This window comes from Vanacampus margaritifer, chromosome 18 (assembly GCF_051991255.1).
Source record: "Vanacampus margaritifer isolate UIUO_Vmar chromosome 18, RoL_Vmar_1.0, whole genome shotgun sequence".
In the NCBI taxonomy this organism is placed as follows: Eukaryota; Metazoa; Chordata; class Actinopteri; order Syngnathiformes; family Syngnathidae; genus Vanacampus; species Vanacampus margaritifer.
In genome coordinates, this window is record NC_135449.1 from 5,758,147 (window position 1) to 5,779,421 (window position 21,275).

General features: G+C 41.3%; 1 protein-coding gene across 3 annotated transcripts; it reads right to left on the minus strand.

Annotated features, from left to right (window-relative positions):
• Nucleotides 1–1,011: 1,011 nt before the first annotated feature.
• On the minus strand, nucleotides 1,012–20,881 carry LOC144038511 (liprin-alpha-3-like). Of its 3 annotated transcripts, XM_077551064.1 has the most exons (31): nucleotides 20,669–20,875; nucleotides 16,163–16,891; nucleotides 12,547–12,648; nucleotides 10,831–10,995; nucleotides 10,598–10,672; nucleotides 10,430–10,489; nucleotides 10,133–10,261; nucleotides 9,763–9,855; nucleotides 9,476–9,528; nucleotides 8,378–8,606; nucleotides 8,125–8,208; nucleotides 7,906–8,037; nucleotides 7,346–7,408; nucleotides 7,149–7,228; nucleotides 6,877–7,063; nucleotides 6,614–6,804; nucleotides 6,303–6,537; nucleotides 6,080–6,219; nucleotides 5,853–6,001; nucleotides 5,681–5,777; nucleotides 5,509–5,590; nucleotides 5,230–5,430; nucleotides 5,073–5,135; nucleotides 3,712–3,738; nucleotides 3,413–3,588; nucleotides 3,229–3,326; nucleotides 2,969–3,144; nucleotides 2,818–2,886; nucleotides 2,395–2,557; nucleotides 2,042–2,112; nucleotides 1,012–1,969 (listed from the first exon to the last, which is right to left on the minus strand). In XM_077551064.1, exons 2-30 carry the CDS (start codon nucleotides 16,520–16,522, stop codon nucleotides 2,060–2,062), a joined length of 3,732 nt encoding a protein of 1,243 aa, XP_077407190.1. In that variant the 5' UTR covers nucleotides 16,523–16,891; nucleotides 20,669–20,875; the 3' UTR covers nucleotides 1,012–1,969; nucleotides 2,042–2,059. The 3 variants fall into 3 exon arrangements, with proteins under 3 accessions (XP_077407190.1, XP_077407191.1, XP_077407192.1); XM_077551065.1 differs by lacking the exon at nucleotides 10,430–10,489; XM_077551066.1 differs by lacking the exons at nucleotides 1,012–1,969; nucleotides 2,042–2,112; nucleotides 2,395–2,557; ... (2 more) ...; nucleotides 3,229–3,326; nucleotides 3,413–3,588 and having other exon boundaries at nucleotides 3,713–3,974; nucleotides 20,669–20,881.
• Between the last annotated feature and the right edge of the window lie 394 nt (nucleotides 20,882–21,275).

Genomic DNA, 21,275 nt, shown 5'->3' on the forward strand with positions numbered 1-21,275 from the left:
TACACTGTTTTAATTAACGTGTACATGCAATGCATTATAATTTGATCATTATTGAAGATATACATTTTTTTTAAGCGCAGTGTTATTGTTATTATACAATAATGATAATTTTTCTTATTATTGAATGAAGAATTGTCTCCAAACTTTTGACTAGAGTATACTTCATAGAAATAAAACATCTGCTTGTTTTTGACATTCAAGTCTGACATTTTAATATTGGTAGTAAGTGTTTCGGCCATTAGATGGTGCTAACATAAAGCACAATTTAATTTAATTAAATCGTCCATAGATGACAATGTTCACTTTCGGTTCTGAAGTCTGTACCAATTTACAATACTGGTATATTCAATCATTTTGTGCCATAATTGTTCATGTATATCATTGTTTTAAACATGATTTCATAAGGCAGGAAAACTATCCAATTCCCTCTACTGCAAATGCGTTTATCAGGTTCTTAAGGTTAGAGCTCATTAAAGACCTGAGCTCTTTAATGGTTTTTTGGAGTTGTGAGTGAATTGTTAATATAAAGCTTAGTTCCGAGAAGGAACCGTGATTACCGGTATATCGGTGACGTGACGTTATCGTTAAAATGCTTTTTATCATGTTACAATGACCACATAGTGTTTTGTTGTTCCAGAGATTTACCGAAGATTCTGGAAGACAGTTTTAAGACCCATTCTGCCCTCACAGGAACTGTATACGAACTTTGTGTCCAATAAAATGTTAAGTGTCACAAATATTTAAGTTTCCTTTCCCGTACCCATAAGTCGCTTCAAAGCTAGTTAGCTTAAGAATGCTAACTCCAGCAGTCGTGTCCCTTTCCGACTAACATGCTAGTTGCTAAAAATACAATACAATTTGTAGTTAACAGAAAAACAATATAATAGTCGAGAAAAAATATTCGAAGTTCAGTATACTGTATGTTTTAATGCACGGTATTTTCTCCAAAATGGACGATTATTGTTAGCTATTAACTCAAGCTTGAAATTAAAATAACTTTCAAAAGCGTCATACAGGTTTGTTTGTTTTTAATTACAGCTTTTACAATCATGATCATTATTGTTATCATATTATATTCAATTATCATCACTATTCTCCAATAATATCAACTTAACCCATAAGACAATTTGTTTTTCCAAAATGTACACATACAAGTAGCATATCTTGACTGTCCATCATTTAAAACATATTTCTTTTTCTTAAGCTAAAATGAAATTACCATCCATCTTAAAACTAAGTATGAAATGAACATATAGTTTACACACATACATACTGTACATACATACAATAGCAATTGTCATAAAAAAATGATAAAAATAAAATACACACATTTTACAAAGTTTTTATACCCAAGCTTCCACATCATTAGATGACTGACGTTCACTCTAAAATGGTCGATTTTGGCATGCATATCAACACAAATGCGTTATCTCTTATTCTCCGCTTTCAAAAGGGTCATAAAGCACTTAGCTTATTGTTTCATTGTCCTTCCCTGTTCACATTTGTGCCTCTCGCATCGATTTTATGGCTTCAGAACATACATGTTATCACCCAAATCTGTCCTGAACTGTGATGTTACTAAGAGGTGGTTATCAATGATCAAATTATCATCCAATTCACCTGAAATAATGTGAGCACTGTTCTAAACAGGAGTGTACCCCCCTCCCCCCCTCACCCACAAAACAATAAATTCAACGTGTCAGTATTGCCATTGCACACTCAAAAACAGAAGTTGATTTCACGATAGGCGTTGGTCACTTTCTACAGAATCAAACAGCGTCATGCCACAACAATGGATTGAGAGATAAAGACAGAGAGATGATTAAAACGCCATCCATTCATTATAATATCTTTTTGACCTCATTCGCTCAGAGTCTTTGATTCTTTGAGATCTCTGACTCGAATGTCGTTTGTCACTTCCTGGGCTTCGTTTGTGTCGTTTTTCTCAGGTCTGGATGGTGGTAGAGGTCTGCAAAGTGATCACACCGGTAAGCTTGGCTTCTGTTGGTGATGTTTACAAAATGACAAAGAATACTCTCACCTGATGTGCTTTTTTGTCTTAGCAGGAATATGTTCTCACTGACGCCGACTCTCCTCTTTGACCCGAGTTCACTAACGGCGAGAAGGTAATGATGTTATTTATCAACCATCTGGCCAGTCTCTTTTGACTGTAATTGAAGCTGACAACTTTAAATGCTGATTTGACCTCACGTGTTAAGCAACATCTATTGCCAGAATTGCACTGCATCTATTTTTTTTATTAATTTTTTTATATACTGTATATACAATGAATCCTCTCACATAACTCAATAAGGTAACCCAAAATATCAAAAACCCTTCTCAATGTTATAAATTGTTGTTCTACACTAATTAAATAAAAGTCCCTCCCCTTACCTTCACTCTGGACTTTCCTCAGGGTGACAGAAGGGGTCGAGATGGCAGAGGCACGAAAGTTGGCCGGTAACGTTTCCGACGAGTCGGAGGTGACGCCTCGGAGGTCTTTCTCTCGGAACATCTTCCTCCACGAGGGCGACCGTGTGAACGTTTTGGTGCCGTCCTACGGAGGACGCAAAGTGGTTAATGGCGGTCATTAACTGTAACAGCCGCCCCCGTCGCGTGGGGAGGCGGGATTAAGTGGCGTTTGTTGTGACAATGCGCCACCAGTGGTTCAATTTGACACGCTGTGATTTGGCAATTAGAAGTGATGCGAGCATGGCTGACGCAACAAAGGGTAAAGCCGAGAGATATTTCGCCACCGGAAGAAAGGAGGGATTGAAAATCAACACATCGTCTCAATTGATTATTCACTGGCAGTACCTCATCTGGCCTCCGCTCTGTTCCCATGGAGATGAGAGCATTGTACTCCTTTTCCAAGAGTTGTCTTGCCTGCAAACCAAAAAGATTTAGATCATGTAACCGCAGAGATGAGATGGATACGCTTTCAATAGAGTTCAGGTTTTGCGAATACCTGCGTGTTCTGATTGGGTATCTGCAGAAGAAGGGCCAAGTCAGTGTAGTCGAAGGTGTCATCGAGAGCCAGCAGGGCCCCGTGAACTCCGCTTTCTAGCAGGTTGTCTGCAAACTCTTTGAGACCGATGGACTGCACCCAACACATCACTCGCTCATTGGACCAAACCATCACATCTGAGGAGAGGCACACACTGAGGAAGTTCAAATAGACATGTGGTGTATGAAATCGTATTTTCCTAAAGAGAAAGTTGTCATCACCTTGGTTCTGATGATGACTATCCTCCCTTCTCCTCTCCAGCTCCTTCCTGTCATAGTTCAAGCGCTTCAAGCACATGATGCCATAATGAAGACTCACCCTACAGAAATTCAAAATAATTCAGAGTGTGCAGGTGAAGAAGTGACCAAGAAGAATCTGGAGATGAAAATGTCAACAATAATCTACCTGTGGAAACTGTCCACCATCTTCAGCTGGCCCCTCAACTCTTTCTTGGTGAGGTGATCGAGCATTCGGGCGTCCACCAGTGACTCCATAAAGTAAGAGCGATACTGGGGTAAACCTAAACTGGGCAGCCACTCGTTACCAACCCACTCATGGTTCATATCACCATAAGCCAGGATCTGTAAACGGGAAGCAGTAAGAACTACAGTTCTAAAACGAGTATCTTGAATTTTACATACATCGTAGCATATAGCAACAAGTAAAACAATGGCAGCCTATAAACATTGACCTCTTGAACTCACCTGATCCCAGCTGAACTCTTTCTGCTCCTTGTGGTTTGAGATAGGGAAACAGTGAAAGAAAAGAGAGATGGAAAGGTGCACATAGAGGAAAAGTGTGTATTTGTATATGTGTGTGTGTGTGTGTGTGTGTTATGGTGGAAACGATTTGAGGAGAGGGAAGGCAGAAGAAGGAAAAGTATTTGTTAGTGAGAATTAGTTGGAAAAAACACTACATCTGCACAGATTTTAAGGGAACAGTAAGGGAAAGGCGTAGCCAAACAGGCCTAATAAAAGACAAAGAAAAAGAAAAAAAAAACATGTCAAGTCGATGAAACATCAAAATGATTGAAGATATTATTATAGAATGCTGTCACTCTAAAAACACTTAGATCAAAATTTACAGAAATTGGGTCAAAAGGGGACCAACTCAACTTTGTAGGTCATTCAATTAACCCCAAAAGATGGGTCAAATGCATAATCCACAAAACAACCCCAAAATGGGTTGCTTTTTGGGTTATTAATGTAATTTGACACGACATTTTGGGTTAAATAGCTCAGAAAGTTGGGCTGGTTCATATTTGGGTTATTCAATCAACCCCAAGAAATTTAGTCAAATGAATAACCCACAAAAACCTTTTCTTTTCTTTTTTTTTTTTTTAGCTAATTTAATTGGGATATTCAACTAACCCAAAAAGTTGGGGCAAATGAATAACCAACAAAACAACTCAAAAAATTGTTTGCTTTGTGGCTTATTAATGTAACTTGAACAAACATTTGGGGTTAAATAGCTCAAAAAGTTGGGTCAGTTCATTTATGACCTAATTCAATTGGGTTATTCAGCTAACCCAAAAAGTTGGGTCAAAACAACCCAGTAAAACCCACAAAACAACCCAGTAAAATTCGGTTGCTTGGTGTGTTATTTATTTAATTTGACCCCAAAAAAATAACCCAAAAAGTTGGGTCAAATTAAATAACCCAGAAAAATGGGTTGTTTTGTGGGTTATATAACTCAAATAAATAACTCAAAAACGTTTTAGGTTGAATAACTTTAAAAAATTGGCTCATTTCATTTTTTATCCACAAAACAACCCAGAAAATTTGGTTACTTGGTGTGTTATTTATTTAATTTGACCCAAAAAAATAACCCAAAAAGTTGGGTCAAATGAATTACCCACAAAACAACCCAGAAAAATGGGTTGTTTTGTGGGTTATTTAATTTGAATAATAAATAACAAAAAAAAATTGGCTCAGTTCATTTTTTATCCAATCTGGTTCATTTTTGCCCCAACTATTTTTAGAGTGTTAGAGAAACCTAATTTGCTCAGTCCTTTGATTTTTTTTTTCATACACCAATGACAACATTAAAATAAAATCAGTCATACTGGCTTAGTGGTAGCAGCAAGTGACTCCATCTCAGCGTGTGTCATCCAGATGTTACTGGTCGACTGTAAACGATAGGATTCAAAATGAGTCTTCATTCTCTTGACAGCCAGTTGAGTTTTTAGATAAACAATAATGTCGGGTTGCCGGAAGTCTTACAGAGCGTGTGCTCGCCGGCGCAGATGGGCTGGTGAGGGAAACCATTTCCTGGATGGCGAGGCGAAGTTTGAGCCTGTGCAGTGGGTTGCTAATGCCAATCTCTCTCTGGATCTCTGTGTCGGAAAGGTTGGCCATAATGGCGCCGCTTTTCACGTTGGCGCGACACGCTGCAACGTACCATGCCGGCATTCCTACCCACAACTGCGTAAACAGCGCAAACATTTTGTAGGCCACGCAAACTATTGGGTGACAAAAACAAACATGACATGGAAGCCGTACCTCAAGCCATGTGACAACCGTCGGACCATCCCATGAGGCAAAAGGCAAGCCCTGACGACAAGCCTCTTCGAGAAGGTCATGCCTGGCGAGGGAGTTGAACGTTAATAGTGGAATATAAAAACAATTACAACGATTTTAGATGATTTTGGTGAATTGGGAAAAAAAACCTCACTTCTTTTTGCTTCGACGGTCTTTTTCTACTGTTCCTGTACCGAGTTTAGCCAGTCCCAATGGGTCTGCTGGGCCCAAGTCATCTGACGGAGTTGAGGCTGGATTGTTTCCAGATATAATGTTCAGTTGCGAAAACCAAAAACCCCCAAAACATTTTCAATGAAGACACACACCCAAAGAGGTAGACTCGCGTCCAGGTGCACCGATCCTCCCCTTTTCCTTTTTTCCAAAGAGACGTCCAATAGAGGACTTAATGCTTTTCTTTTTGCTGGCTTTGTGGAGGGAATCCTGGCTCGCGGTGATGGCCCCGTCAGCGGATAAACTAAGTTCAAACACACCAGTGGCGTGAAAGGAACAACCCCCCACATTCTGTTTCTTGGGAGGCGAGCAAATTTCTTACCTGCGAAATTCCCTGTGATCATCGAGGCCTGCTCCTGGGTGAGTGTGCGTCATCCGGTCCAGTCGCAAGGCTCGAGGTACAGCGGGAGGGTTCGAATCGATCAAGGCTAGCGCTCGGCATTCTTCACCATCTTTGCTGTTCTGCATTGGGGGAACAGATCGTTCGATTCTAAATTTGCTAAGGCGTTGCCTTTCGTAAAAATGTGATTCAGCAAGCTTCGCACCTGTCTGTCATTCTCCCTGGCAGGAGAATGCGGCAGGCGGGGGGTGGAGTGACCAGAGCTCGGCGGAGAGGGAGACGCCAATGTGGAGGAGGTGATGGAAGGGGTCATGTATCCCCGACAGACACTGTCCCGTCCTCCGAGCGGAATTGAGGGCGCGTCCAGGGCCACGCTGCTAACCCGACTCTCAATCTCCTCCGCTCTCAACTCTGTGCTCTCCTTTTCCTCCTGGATGAGCCTGAGAGAGCAATCAGAAAGAGCCATTTTAAAATGTCCCCAAATAGTTCCCCTTAAGTGCAATTAAACCTGCATACTTAATCTCCTTGTTGATGGCCTCCAGTTGCTCCTGTAGCATAATGGCTAAAGTTTGTACATCCGTCTGCCCGCTTGGCGATAGCAGCTCCGACCCAAACAGAGTCTCCCTATCATCCTCGTCGTCAGAGCAGACTCCCTCCACGCCCTCAAACCCCGGACCCATCATAGTACCAGCATCCCATTCGCCATACTGGAAAGAGAGACTAAAAGTGAAGTGAGGAGTAAAAAACACGATGTCATCATCTCAGCACGAGATGACCACCTTGTTACAGTCGTCCCTAGCTTGCCCCCAGCGGCCGCGGTGAGTCCGCCGGACCACCACCCCGCCGGAGTTGCTGCTGTAGCCGGTCGGGAGGGAGCCCCCGCCCTGGGGGTACCGCAGCTCCGAGGCGCTCCCTGGAAGAGATCTTCGAAACAAGGTGGATGGGAGCGAGCTGACGCTGCCCGCCCTGCAGCGAGACCCAGAAAGATCTTGTTATTCCGTCATACTCATAAATGACAAACGCTTCTCGCCGCTCATTCATTATGACAAACCTGGAATACGATGAGCCGGGCCTGCCCCTCAGCTGGTCCAGCTCCAGTTGGATCCGTTCCAACTCAGCGAGGAGCTGCTCCTGGAATACAGAGGAGAAAGTAGTAGCTATCACCTTGTAGATTCATGTTTTTCTCAGCGAGAATGTTGAAAGTCTGGTTAGGATTAGGAAAACACCTCAAACATGACAGCTGAATACCTTATTAGCAAGAAGGTCATCCTGGATTTTCTTCATATTGGCCAGTTCTTCTGAGAGAGCATTCTAGAAAGTAAAGAATGAAATACAAATTTGGTACTTCTAAATGCTACAAACCCGGTGTAACAGGACAGATTAACCACATTAACCCTCGGGAGTTAATGTGTCCTAGGGCAGATTAATCCCGGGGGTTAAAGGGTCCTAGGACAGATTATACCCCTCTAGGATAGATTACACCCCCCCCAACCCATATTGACCAATTAATTATCTGCTATATTTAATTATTTTCAAAAATCTACTTTTTTTTTCCTACACCCCTCTTAACGTTCTTCATGTGTTATTTTTTTTATTGTATGTTTCTATGAATATAGGTAGGGTTAAGGTTAGGGTTGGGGTGTGTTAATCTGTCCTAGGACACTTTAACCCCCTGGAAATAATCTGTCCTAGGACACTTTAACCCCCTTTTAATCTGTCCTGTTAAACCGTTAAAACTCATTCACTGCCATTGACGGCTATAGACGTGAAATATCCATTTGAACTGGCTGGCTAGTTGTTGAAGTGACCTTTTCTTCAAGTGCTGCCATTCTCTCTTTAAGGTGCAGCTGAAGTCTCTCGTTGGACTCTGATAGAAGTTTATCTACGGTGTCTGAGAGTCGTTTGTTGTGTTCATCATTCATTTTTTCTCTCTGCCTTGCCTGATTGGATCAAGTAGAAACTGTAAGTTAGTGGACAGGAAACAATTCTCATTTGTCTTAAACCAAAAAAAGGGAAATGATACGTACTCTCTGTAGCTCTTGGTTCTTCTCTTCGAGTTGAGCTTCCATTTGCCGTAGTCGCTCCTCAAAGTTACCGTGGCGCTCTTCTGCCTAAAAGAACATTTCAGTCAGAAAACCATTTGTTCCCAAAGAGGGAGGGGGGGGGGGGGGTAAATCTCGTTTCAAAGTGACAAGACTTTTCTTCTGCAGCAGTTTGATCAACCGACAAAAGCTCTGACGAAATATCTAAGAGCAGTTTAAATGTAAAAATGGTTCCTACCTTGTTGAGAGCGGCAACCCTTTGCGCCAGCTGCGCTTCGATCTCAGGCAGCGTCTCGGCTCTTTGCAGGGTTTGCTGGAGCTTTTGCTTGGCTTCATCCAGACGCTCCTGCAGTTGGCGGTTCTTCTCTTCACTCTGCCTATGGAGGGACTCCTTGCTGGCCAGTTCGTTTTCCAGCTTGTCCTTGATATCATGGAGGGAAGTGGCCTCCCTTTGGGCGCTGAGGTACCTGCACACCACACCAGGATAATATTGGATCATGTGGACCAAAATATTGGAGCTATCAATTCTTCAATTAGTGGCTCAACCCCCTTAGTCCTTTCTGGACCTTACCAAAACATTTGGGACAATTCTATGCTAAAAAGGGGGGGGGGGGGGGCACAGTGTAAGCCTGGAAAAAAAACATCGCACATGTAGCACATACAGACATTACAGTTGTAAAAAGACAAGGTTCGAGCAATGTCCCTAAAGGGGGGGGTACAGTGTAAGCCTGGAAAAAAAACATCGCACATGTAGCACATGTGCGATGTTTTTTTTCCAGGCTTACACTGTGCCCCCCCCCCCCCCCCTTTTTTAGGGACATGGCTCGAACCTTGTCTTTTTACAACTGTGCGATGTTTTTTTTTCCAGGCTTACACTGTGCCCCCCCCCCCTTTTTTTAGGGACATGGCTCGAACCTTGTCTTTTTACAACTGTGCGATGTTTTTTTTTCCAGGCTTACACTGTGCCCCCCCCTTTTTTTAGGGACATGGCTCGAACCTTGTCTTTTTACAACTGTGCGATGTTTTTTTTTCCAGGCTTACACTGTGCCCCCCCCCTTTTTTTAGGGACATGGCTCGAACCTTGTCTTTTTACAACTGTAATGTCTGTATGTGCTACATGTGCGATGTTTTTTTTTCCAGGCTTACACTGTGCCCCCACCCTTTTTAGGGACATGGCTCGAACCTTGTCTCCCCCCCCCCCATCCACTCACGTCCTCCCTTCTAAGATTTTGTGGTGCTTTTTATTGAGTACGATAGTCCTTTCTGTCCTGTCTCCCTCTGTTAGTCTTTGTTTTTCATTCGACTATCAAATTTTATGTCAATAATGGATGGTTACCTGCGTTCTAATGTTGTAATCCTTTCCTCCATGTCCTCCCTTTGGCAAAGGGCCTAAAAAGCAATAGACGCATCAAAAAACATGGATCTATTGATACCAACAGATCAGATAGTTATTCATTTAAGACAAATGAGAAACATTTTGAACTGTGAATAAAAGGCACAGAATGATATTCTCAATGGCATACTGTCTGCCCATTATTTTCAGATACATATATATATTAGGAACCCCCGCAGTGAAAGGAGCTCAGGATTTTGGCCAGCAAAGGACAGTCTGGCCCGACAGACCTCTTTCACTTCCCGTTGGAGCTTCTGATTGGCCTCCTCCGACTTTGTCACCTCCCTCCTGGCGGCCGCAAGCTGTTCCTCTATTTCGCCAACCTGACGAGACGCCACAAACGGACCCGGGACGATAACCGAGGTGAGTCAGTGTGTGTAAATAAATAGTGACAGTGATTCATTATTACACATAGTCAGCGGCATGAGTTTAACGAGCTGACTTGAGCAGGTCAAAGATGTTGATTCGGAAAGTCTATCACTTTACTGGGTTAGCTAGACCCAAATTTCTTCTTTTTTTTTTTTTTTAGACCCAAATTTCTGTCCAAGACTCCATTCCTTAGTGTGACTGAACGGCGTATGGAAAAAAAACAGCACTCACCTGCCGGCACATGAGCGCCAGCCTCTCTTTTAGCTGGGAGAGTTCGGCTCTCTGACGCTCTATTTCGACTTCCCGCTGTCTTTCCAGCTCGCTGTCCTCCAGGCCGGAGGCGGGACCGTTGGGTAGTCGCTGAAGTGGCGATAAAAAATAAATAAAGGAAAAAGAAATGTGAGTGCGGGAAAGTAGAAAACATACTCATGATACCCGTACATCTACGTTTCTACTTGACTTGTGGTCGCTAACACATTTACAAAAAACAAAACAACTGGAACCAACATCCATAAAACCCTCCCTTACATCTTTCCCGCCGTCCACCCCTTGTTGACGCCTTTTAATTTGGTCTCTTAAAGAGATTACCTAGAAAGAAGGACACAAAGCAGGCCAACAGAGAATACGAATCAACATGAGTTTGTCACAGGGGAATATATATTAGTTATGGAGACAAATTGCTATGACAGACATTACCTCTTGAGAAGACGCTGCTAGTTGATCCTCCAACATGGACACCCTCTCCAGGGCCACTCGGAGACGCTCTCGAACCTGCAGGAGAGGACAGGGATGGTGCCAACAAGGTCATAATTTGATTTCATTAACTTGCACATGTGACTAAGTCTTTTTTTTTTTATACAGTGAGAGCACTGTAAACATAAATATCGTTTGTTTAATTGACACAATACGAAGGCAGTGTTTTGAGCCACCTTCTCATCCAGAGCCTTGTGGTGCTCAAATAGAGACTTGAGGGCCTTGAGGACTTCCACCTCACTAGAGACCCCCGCTGGCGACTGGGCTTGCCTTTTGACCACCGTCATCCTCAGACTGCGTTCGTGACGGGACACCAGGCATTCCAGGTGCTCCAGCAACAACTGTCGGGAGTGAGACGGTTGTAAGGAGAGGAGATGTTTAGGGGGGGGGGAATGAAGTACGGAGAACAAAAAGGACAAGAGTGAGCAAAGTGAATAAGTGTCCCACCAACATGTAAGATCACAAAGGGTGAGGTATGTGACACTGAAGCTCTCAAAACAGCTGGATTATTTCATCAACCCAATTCATGGGCTTTTTGTGTTGGGTCCAATTTTTGGGTTATTTGTGAGTGTGACCAAATTGTCGTGTCGAATGGACCATTTATTGATTTGTATGGCTAAAATGTTAACCAACTTCCTGTGATGTTTGTGTGAAAATTTCTGAGCATACCCAAATTGTTGGGTTAAATGAACCATTTATTGCTTTATATGGCTAAAATGTTAACCTACTTCCTGTGTTGTGTCTTACTTTTGGGTCAAAACTTCTGAGAGAGAAATTTCTTGGGTCAAATTTCTTGGAATGAATGGCTAATATGCTAACCAAATTCCTGTGTGGTTTGTGTTGGGTTGTATTTTTGGGGGTCAAATTTGTTTGGTCAAATGAACCATTTATTGGTTTGTATGGCTAAAATGTTAACCAACTTCCTGTGATGTTTGTGTGAAATTTTCTGACCATACCCAAATTGTTGGGTTAAATGAACCATTTATTGCTTTATATGGCTCAAATGCTAACCTACTTCCTGTGTTGTGTCTTACTTTTGGGTCAAAACTTCAGAGAGAGAAATTTCTTGGGTCAAATTTCTTGGAATGAATTGCTAATATGCTAACCCAATTCCTGTTTGGTTTGTGTTGGGTCATATTTTTGGGGTCAAATTTGTTTGGTCAAATGAATCATTTATTGGTTTGTATGGCTAATATGTTAACCAACTTCCTGTGATGTTTCTGTTTGTGTGAAATTTTCTGACCATACCCAAATTGTTGGGTTAAATGAACCATTTATTGCTTTATATGGCTAAAATGTTAACCTACTTCCTGTGTTGTGTCTTACTTTTGGGTCAAAACTTCGGATAGAGAAATTTCTTCGGTCAAATTTCTTAGAATGAATGGCTAATATGCTAACCCAATTCCTGTGTGGTTTGTGTTGGATCATATTTTTGGGGTCAAATTTGTTTGGTCAAATGAACCATTTATTGGTTTGTATGACTAATATGTTAACCTACTTCCCATCTTGTTTGTGTTGGGTTATATTTTTTTGGGGTCAAATTTTCTGGGAGTAACAAATTAGTTGGGTCAAATTAACCATTTATTGGTTTATATGGCAAATATGTTTAATTTAAATTCCTGTACTGTATTGTGTGATATTTTTTGTATCAAATTTTCTGCGAGTAATAAAATTGTTGGGTCAAGTTAACCCGCTGTTGGGTTATTGGGTTACCCAATTGCATTTTATAAATATATGTGCAGATCTGATCCTCTAATCAGATATTACATACATTACAACAACCCAACCGAATAACCTAATTTAATGACCCAAGTATGACCCAAGTGTCAGTCTATCCCTTTTTTGACCCGAACTATTTTAGAGTGTAGCAAAATGGCTGCCAAACATCTTACACGGGTGTTGTTTCTCTCCGCCTTGAGCTCAGCAATCTCCTCCTCCCTCTCCAGAAGCTGCTCCCGGCAAACGTTGAGCTCTTTCGTCAACACAGCAAACTCCTGCACAAAACACAAGAGATGCATTCAAGGGCCGACTAAACAAACCATCTCAACGGTGCCTCGTTCGGGGGCTTGGATGTGTGTTTTAGGGGGATGAAAACAACCCAGGCCAAACATAAAAATATCATTGCGATTCTGTTAGATATACACAAAAACATAAGCTGCACGAGAGAAATAAAGCCCAGCTGCGACCAGGAGGAAGGCTGTGATGTAAAACAACAATAATAATAATCATGCAAATCACTGACACACTTTCCGCCACTTGCCTTGAGAACACATGGATGCATTACATCACAGAGTTACACAATGGCCCGACACTGGAATACACGAGAGACCCCCCCCCCTCCCCCCGACCCCTCAAACACAGTGTCGATGTGTCATTTTACAACGCCATTGAGGAAACATTAGCAGCTTTGAAACAGGACGCCGTGTCTTATCACGCACAACAAACCATAGCAAACTTGTCCAACCGCAATCTATTTAATTTTTTGTTTGATTAATGAATCTCTCAAAATAGTGATGTTGCTGTAAAAAAAATAAATAAATAATCCAAGGCTGCATTATGTGTGATATCTGACGTTTTCCATTCTTTGTGCTTGGAAAGCTGGACAGAAGCGATGGCTCAATGAGAGAAGAGAAAGGAGCCAAAGAGGGGAGGTGGCTGCAGATGGCGACTCAGTGGGTCTTTGGGACTGATGGGATTGTTTCTGCTTTGGACCACGGTCAGATTCTCAGTTGGCCCGCCTTCTTTTTTGTCTTTTTCCATCTCATGCTATCTTTTTTTATAGGTGAACTCAAACATGATCCGTGGCTCGATCTGTGATAAATAGCAAACATGGTGGAGGGAATTGCAGGCGTGCTCTTTTTTTGTATACTAAGTGAAAAATATTGTAAATAGTAGAAAACACATACTTTCATGTTTACTTTTTTTTTCTCTCAATGTCACGATTGCAATTACTATGTGATTATTTCTCACAGCGGTGACCTGATCACTATTGCTAACTAAACATCAAGTAAGCTGTCAATGTGCACTCCCACAACGGCGCAAATGGAACTTTCTACCTACCCTTGTCACAAGTCACATCACAAGTTTGAGCTTTATCGGCTTCAGCTTTTCATGTTTCATGAAACAATGGCACTAAATAAAAAAATAAATAAAAAATATAAAAATATAATGAATGAATAAATAAATAAATAAATACGCATATTGACCAACTGAAATTAAACAGTTTTATTTACCCTAAATTTTGCAGCCTTTGTGATTTGATAGTTGCATTCTATTACACTGTGATGTCCAATTTAATTTGATTATTTGCTAAGCCCTACTCCATTAAACATCTACATTTACATTAACCCTAAAATAATTTTTTTACAGAAATAAAGAAAATTGATTTGACTAAATTCACAAAAAATGAAGATATCTGTTTTTGAACTTTTTAATGAACTCATTTGCTCCCAAAAACGTATAAATACGTTCTATTTTAAATAGTACCATGCTCCCAAAGACGTATTTATACTTTTTTAAAAATGTTTTTTTTTTTTTTTTTATGCTATAGCATACAAAAGGCTTTGATGAACTGAACTGAACTGCAGAGAATGCACGACGCAATGGTAGTTATTACAAAAACGGCCAGCAGGTGGCAGCAGAGTATAAGAGATTAACCAGGGCCATGTTGCAATGAAAGAAGAGACTCTAATCTTTTTTGTTTTGACAGCAATAGAACACAAAATTCTGTGGGCCTTGCAAAATCTGTCAAAATCCAAGTAAAACAGCCGGGAGCGAAGGGGGTTGCTTCAGTGAATGAGCATAGGACAAGGCAAATATCGCATTTGAATCCGGCAGCTCGCGGATGAAGACTCTGGATCGAGCTATCTCGTTTCTCTCTGTGGACCTTGGCAGGATTCTCTGCATTACAGCTGAGAAGACAGCAGAGTGTGACAGCAAAAGTAAACACGCCTGCAAAGCGCCTCACACACAGTCAGAAGTTGGGGATTGATCCCGGAGGAAAACGCCAAAGCTGTTCATCATAGCTGGAGGAGAAAATCCGCAAATAACACTCATTATTAATCAGCAAATCCTCCTAGTGTACTAAGGAGGATTCCTCGACTATCAACTATTCATTCAAATTGGGCTTCCACCGTTTAGCAAATATCTGCCGGCGTTATTTATCACCTGATTACACAACAAGGGGAAATCAGAGGATACGAACACAAACCTTCTCTAACGGTAGAGAAACATTAGGGGAGGGTGCAGGAGGATTTTAGCATTCGCTTAGCGTGCTGCTTGAACTGTCACTGCAAAGGCTTACTGTCTCATGAGCTCACTTCACAGCCAAGTACTCGCACACCGCTAGACTGTGATAGGACATGGCAGCAACAGTTACCTCACAGGGTGTGAGCTCCCTCCGGGCATCCACACAAAATGTACCCATCAATCTAATTAGGTAGGCACAATAGAATGAGATTTATTTTTAAACCGTCCTGTACAAAGATAATAATAAATGGTGTTCTGTGTGATAACCTAACAACTATTAGTCATCAAATTCCACTAATAAAACACTTACCGGTTGGACTTTTTTGAAAAGGTTAAAATCAAGAGTGGAGCTGTCCAAGTTAATCGACTAATCGACGAGTATTCGATTTTAATTAATATGCGACTATTTTTTCAAGGTCCTCTTCATTTTTTTTAAAAACACAAACAATAAATTAATCTTTATTACAATAAACAAGATCAGATTTATTATACTTAAATGCTTTGGTTTTATACTTTAGTCTTACGCTAAAAACAAAAGGAAATTGAACTATGAATTAATATGAAAACAATTGGACTTGCAGTCTTTTACTGAATGCATTCACTATAAAGACTTTTTTTTGTTTGTTTTTTTTTGTCCTGGAAGGGCAAAAGCTTTTGGTAATCACTAATTAGTTTTTTAAATGGTGTTTGCCAAGGCAAATATTTTACATGAAAACTACCGGACAAAATAAAAATAAAAATAAAAATAAAAATAAAAATGAAAATGAAAATGAAAATGAAAATGAAAATGAAAATGAAAATGAAAATGAAAATAAAAAAAAAAAATTAAAAAAAAATAAAATAAAAATAATAAAAAATAAAAATAAAAAAAATAATAAAAATAAAAATAAAAATAAAAATAAAAATAAAAATAAAAATAAAAATAAAAATAAAAATAAAAATAAAAATAAAAATAAAAATAAAAATAAAAATAAATGCTTTCCCAAACAATTAAGAAATTTAAAATAAATAAATAAAAAATTAAATAGAAAAGACTAAACTAAAAAAGGTCACACATTTTCATTTTCACATGGGCTAGGCTGCACCGTCCCCCCGCGTGGGTGGGCGGCCAAAACGGTATAAGAGTAGAGACTATTTTGAATAGATTAGACCTTCTTCCGCACTCAACTTGGAACAGAATCGAATCGTTCCGCTTTGAAATATTGGATCAAATTGAATCGTAAACCCACTTTTCAGTCCTATTATAATGATGTGTCGTACCTGTGGCAGGGCGATGGAGAGTTGCCTCTGAAGAGACTCCTTCTCATGGCTGAGCTCTCGTAAGCGTAGCTGCGCCGTTCCCAGACTATCCTGCGTCTCCCTCAGGTTGTCCAGCAGCCGCTCCCGCTCCGTCAGCATGTTGACCATCAGAGACTCCAGGTTGCCCGTGCTGCCCCCTTCGTCCCCCCCGCCTCGGATATCCCTCCCGCCGAAGCCCGCTCCGCCCCCACCACCCCCTCCTCCGGCTCCCACGGCACCGCCCGGGCCTCCCGCCCCGGTCCCGGCGGGAGAGGAGGAGCCCCCGGCCGTGCCGCTTCGCCCATCCTCGGAAATGGTGGGCATCACCTCGCACATCATCATGAGACCGGTGAGTGTGCGTCAAATATAGAAGAAAAAAAAAGTCTTGGGTTCTACAAGATTGTACGTACGATTATAATATGATGCTCAAAATGTAAAACTTTACATTTCTGAAATATAATCCCTTTGGTGAGCATATTTCCCTGTTTTTATTGCTTTTTTGCCTCCTCAGACCGCACACCTGCACTCGTCGCCGTGTTCTTCCTTCAAAAAGTCCCGATCTGCATGGTAAGTAAGAATGCTTAAGAGGGCTGTTTCTATGGGGAAGCCATTCCGTGGGTGGCCGGGACGAGCGGGAGGCGGGTGCGGGTGCGGGGATGGGCTCCTTGACTGTTTCCACAAGGTAGCACTTCTCACAGCATTGCGCAATGGCTGCAAAAGAAGAAAATGGATGATGTCAGACACAAGTAACAACATGCTGCAATGATAGCATGCTAACTTTTAGCAACAACTGTTATATTTACTCAACCGTCGACCGAATAGCGAAAATGTGAGGTCAATTGAAAAAAGGTGAAAAAATACAATAAAAAAAAGAAAATACTGAGAAATATTAAATATACACTCTAAAAACAGTTGGGTCAAAATAACCCAATTTTGGGCCCACAATGGACAAATCCACTACTTGGGTCAATATGACCCAACTTTTTGGGTTGCTTTTTGTTCAAAACGACCCAATTTTTAGGGTTATTTTATACAAAATGTCTGCATCTATTTTTTTGGGCTCAAATTATTTTTATAGACTGTAACATGTCATGTCTTATTTCGTGGACACGATTGATCAGTCTAGTAAAAGACATTACAGTACAGCCGAGCACCAATTTTGCACAAAATCGTCCGATCCCGAGATCCAGCCAATCAAATTGGTGTAAAGTCTATTTAATATTAATGCTCATTTTAGGCCTTTTATTACTATACTAGCAAAATAAGTCTATTATGCGCTGCAGCTCTGCTTACTGCAAAACACAATGTTTTTTTTTTAAGTTAATTTTATTATTTATGTAATATTTTCTTACCACTCTCGCATTGGATCTCGTTAGATTTGACCGCTGTACCTAATGTAGTGTCCACTTCCCCTCTGCCTCTTCGCGCTAAGCTAAGCTAACCTGCAGCCTCATACTGTATATTAGCTGTGGCCAGACATTAGCTATTGATCTTCCCATTTTCTTCTCGACAAGAAATGAAAAATCTGACGTAAGGGCTTTGAAAGCGCGATCTCGCTCCACTTATCTTCATTTAATCAGCGTTGCTGTTGTGACTTACAGTACTGCATATTGCTCCCATCTTGAATTTCCTCTCTGGCTGATTACGGCCTCCGTGTCACCGCGCGAACCCGCGGGCCAAAAATGCAATGGATTGCGCAATAATGGAGTGCGCTGTGTTATTCTTTCCTCTCTTATATTTCACTGTCTCATCTACTTATTCGGCGTCCAATCCATTTTCTATGCCAGGCCCCCCGCCTGGTCGGCACCCGCCAAGACCAAAACTGTTCATTGGTTACTAGCTTCTCATGCTGGTGAGCTTGCTAACAGTACGTGGCGTCTTCACTGTGGTCACGGGTGCGAAACAGAGTTTGCATTGGCTGCATTTACTTCAATTGCACTTCAAGAAGGACTTTTAACAGCAATGATGTCCAAATTTTTGGGTAGGGCGGACCGCTAGTTTGAAAGAGTTGGAAAAGAAGCCGTCTCTGTCAAACTAGAAAAGTTGTCTAGAAAGAGAGGAGGAAGTTTTGTGTATGCGAATGTCCTGACATCCGTCCCGTTTGTCTCATTCCAGAGGAAGAGTCGCCCCAACGAGCTGTTTTGCCGGCAGGCAAGTTGAGCGGCTGATTGTAATGCAGGACAGTCTTTCACCTGCCACGCCGGGAAACACCTCAAATTTAGAACTGAAGAAGCTCTTCAACCCAGTCTTCATCGAAAAGTAGATTAGATGCCATTTTCTTTTCTTACTTTTCCTACTTTAGGGGTGTAATGTTTTTTTCACGTGTTTCAAACATACAATGCTGTTTATCTTATTGTGTCTTATTCGGACATATCCCTGTTGATTCTTGTCTTTTGGGAACATAGCCTGTACCTTTTTAGTCCTGGAAGGTAGGGAGGGGAGTTAGAAAAAATCGATTCGGCAATATATCGCGATATTACAGTGCGCGATTCTCGAATCGATTCGATATGCGGCCGAATCGATTTTTAAACAATTTTGGATGGGAATATTCAACAAAACATCTTGCTTAGGGTTAGGATTCACACATTAAGCATGGAAGAATGTTATATTAATGGAACATTAAGCCTTCATATTTTATTTCAGTGCTGTTCAAACATGAAACTGCAACCTGCTTGTTAAATGCAGTGGCTCAGTTATAAACCTGAATTTTCAGATAAATAAATACATTTTCATACAAGTGTACATGTACAATTTTACTGATTAGGATTTTCTAAATGTGAGTAAAAAAAAAAAATCGCAATAATCAATTTGTAGATTCGCATCGGGATTAATCGGTATTGAATCGAATCGTGATACGAATCGAATTGCCAGGTACCAGGCAATTCACACCCCTACTGGAATGGAATGGTAGTCACTAATTAGCCTTTTTTTTTTTTTAAATGGTGTTTTCCAGTCTTTATTGAGCCTATATTTTACATGAAAACTACAAAATAAACTAAACTAAAAATATTTTATTTTATTTTGTAGTTTAATATATATAAAAAATATTTATTTTTGTTTTTGTTTTATTTTAAAAATATTTATTTTAATTTTATATTGTAGTTTAATATATATAAATATAATATTTATTCCTGTTTTTATTTTATTTGGTAGTTTTCATGTAAAATATAGGCCTTACCTCAATAAGGACAGGAAACCACCATTAAAAATATAATAAAACAAATAATTAATAAATAAAATAAATACTTTTCCAAACAATTACGAGATAGGATAATTTCCTTCTTTTATTGCGTATAACTGTATTGGCAAGTTGGCATAGCAATCGTACATAAAATTAGCCAAGTTGTAAAAGTCAACTGTAAAAAAGCAGAATATTTAAGGGTTGCCAATTGTAGTTTTATCCAAGCATACAACTCCATTTCGAGTTGCAGTGTGCAAAGTACAGTATCCTACAGTAACGTACAGTACAGTACTCGTCATTAAGTAAGAATATATATATTTTAAATGGCCTACAAATGGACTGTACGGTGAAATGTTTGGGGAAAATTATTCAAGACAGAAGAGGTGGGGATGCTGAGTAAACATTGAGGTGTGTGTGTGTGTGTGGGGGGGGGGTTACAATCTGCCAGAGCCAACAAGATGACCACAACCAGTAGCCTAAATGGCAACAACTAGTAACGAACCCCCTTTAGTCCACTTTTAATGCCATTAAACGCCCCCCCCACCCACCCCCTCCCCATCTCCACCCCCCACTCCCTCCACCCGTGGGTGAAGAAACGCATCATTGGAATCGATAAGTGACTGTCGGCAGCTGCTTTGCGGGGATGAAAACATCCGGAACCGAACCAAACACGCCTTTTTGAAAATAAATAAATAAATAATAATAATAAAATGAACATTTCCACTGGAATCCACGGCCATGCAAGCACTAATGTGGGGGGGTGACGATATGACAGGTCGACGATGATCTCAGTCGTTGTATGGATAAATGGAGGAAGCAGCCCTCGAATGCATTCTTCTAGTAAAACATCCGATGTGTGCGTGTGGGGGTGTTTAAAGGAGCGTTTTATGGCAAACATGACACGATAAAAGCATGCATGCATGCATGTCGTGCATCCTGCCTCGCGCGTCACGAGGTGGCCCAAAAAAAAATGCATAAAAAGAAAATTACAATGCATTTCATTCCATGTTACCAAAAAAGCCACAATCGCAATTTATATGTCGCGAATTTTTTTTTTAACAGCATTCAAGCCCAGCTTTCAAGCACTCTCCAAACACAATTGCTACATATTAGCTGCTTATCATTTAAGTAGCTTTTGACCGGCTGTTAACACGTAAAAGCGTGCACACAGCACACCTGTCACTGGTTTGGTGACAGCACACACACACACGCACGCTAGGTATAGTCTTCCTGCCTTTGCATTTTTTTTGCGTGTGTGTGTGCATGCATCCATTGTTTTGTCTCTCGCTGCAAAGTTGCATCCTTACCATCGCCGCCGTGGTTTAGTTTGGCGTTAAATAGTCCTCGGGTCCATTTTTGCGTGGGTCGGCGCCCCTCATCCGGATCCGAGAAAAGCCCCTACTCCTCTTAATGTGTGTGTATGTGTGTGCGTGTGTATCCCCCCCCCCACCCCTCTTCTCTTTTTTTCCACATGTAAACGACGACGAGGAAGAGGAGCGGGGAAGGCGGGAGGGAGGGGGGTGGGGTGGGGGCGGGGGGAGGGAGAGTGACGTTACGCCACCTTAGCACAGACCCCCCCCCACCCCCCACGGTGGGATTGGAAGGTAATGGGTCTTAAAGAAACATTCTCTCAGCATTCTCCGCATCTCTGTGATTTATGCGCGTGCACGCGCGGGCCAATCACGCGCACGCCGATGCTGATGCGGCGTAGAGGGGTTGGGTGGGGGGGGGGGGGGGGGGTAAATTGAGTGACAGACATTTTATTTGCAAACAGACGATAATGCATTGCAGTGGGGCGCCCTGTGCACAACCCCATTAAAACACTATGACGGGGAGGGGGGGGGGTGTGTGCAATCCCATAATATTCATTATAACTGTTTGAATAGTGTCAACAATACCGCTTTAAAGGCTATT

Coding starts and splice junctions, on each gene's coding strand:
- LOC144038511 (XM_077551064.1), bottom strand. CDS start 16,522: ATGATGATGTGCGAGGTGATGCCCACCATTTCCGAGGATGGGCGAAGC. Junction 7,064..7,148: donor CCCGGCTCATCGTATTCCAG/GTTTGTCATAAT, acceptor GTCTCGCTGCAG/GGCGGGCAGCGTCAGCTCGC. Junction 3,589..3,711: donor AAGAGTTCAGCTGGGATCAG/GTGAGTTCAAGA, acceptor TCCCGTTTACAG/ATCCTGGCTTATGGTGATAT.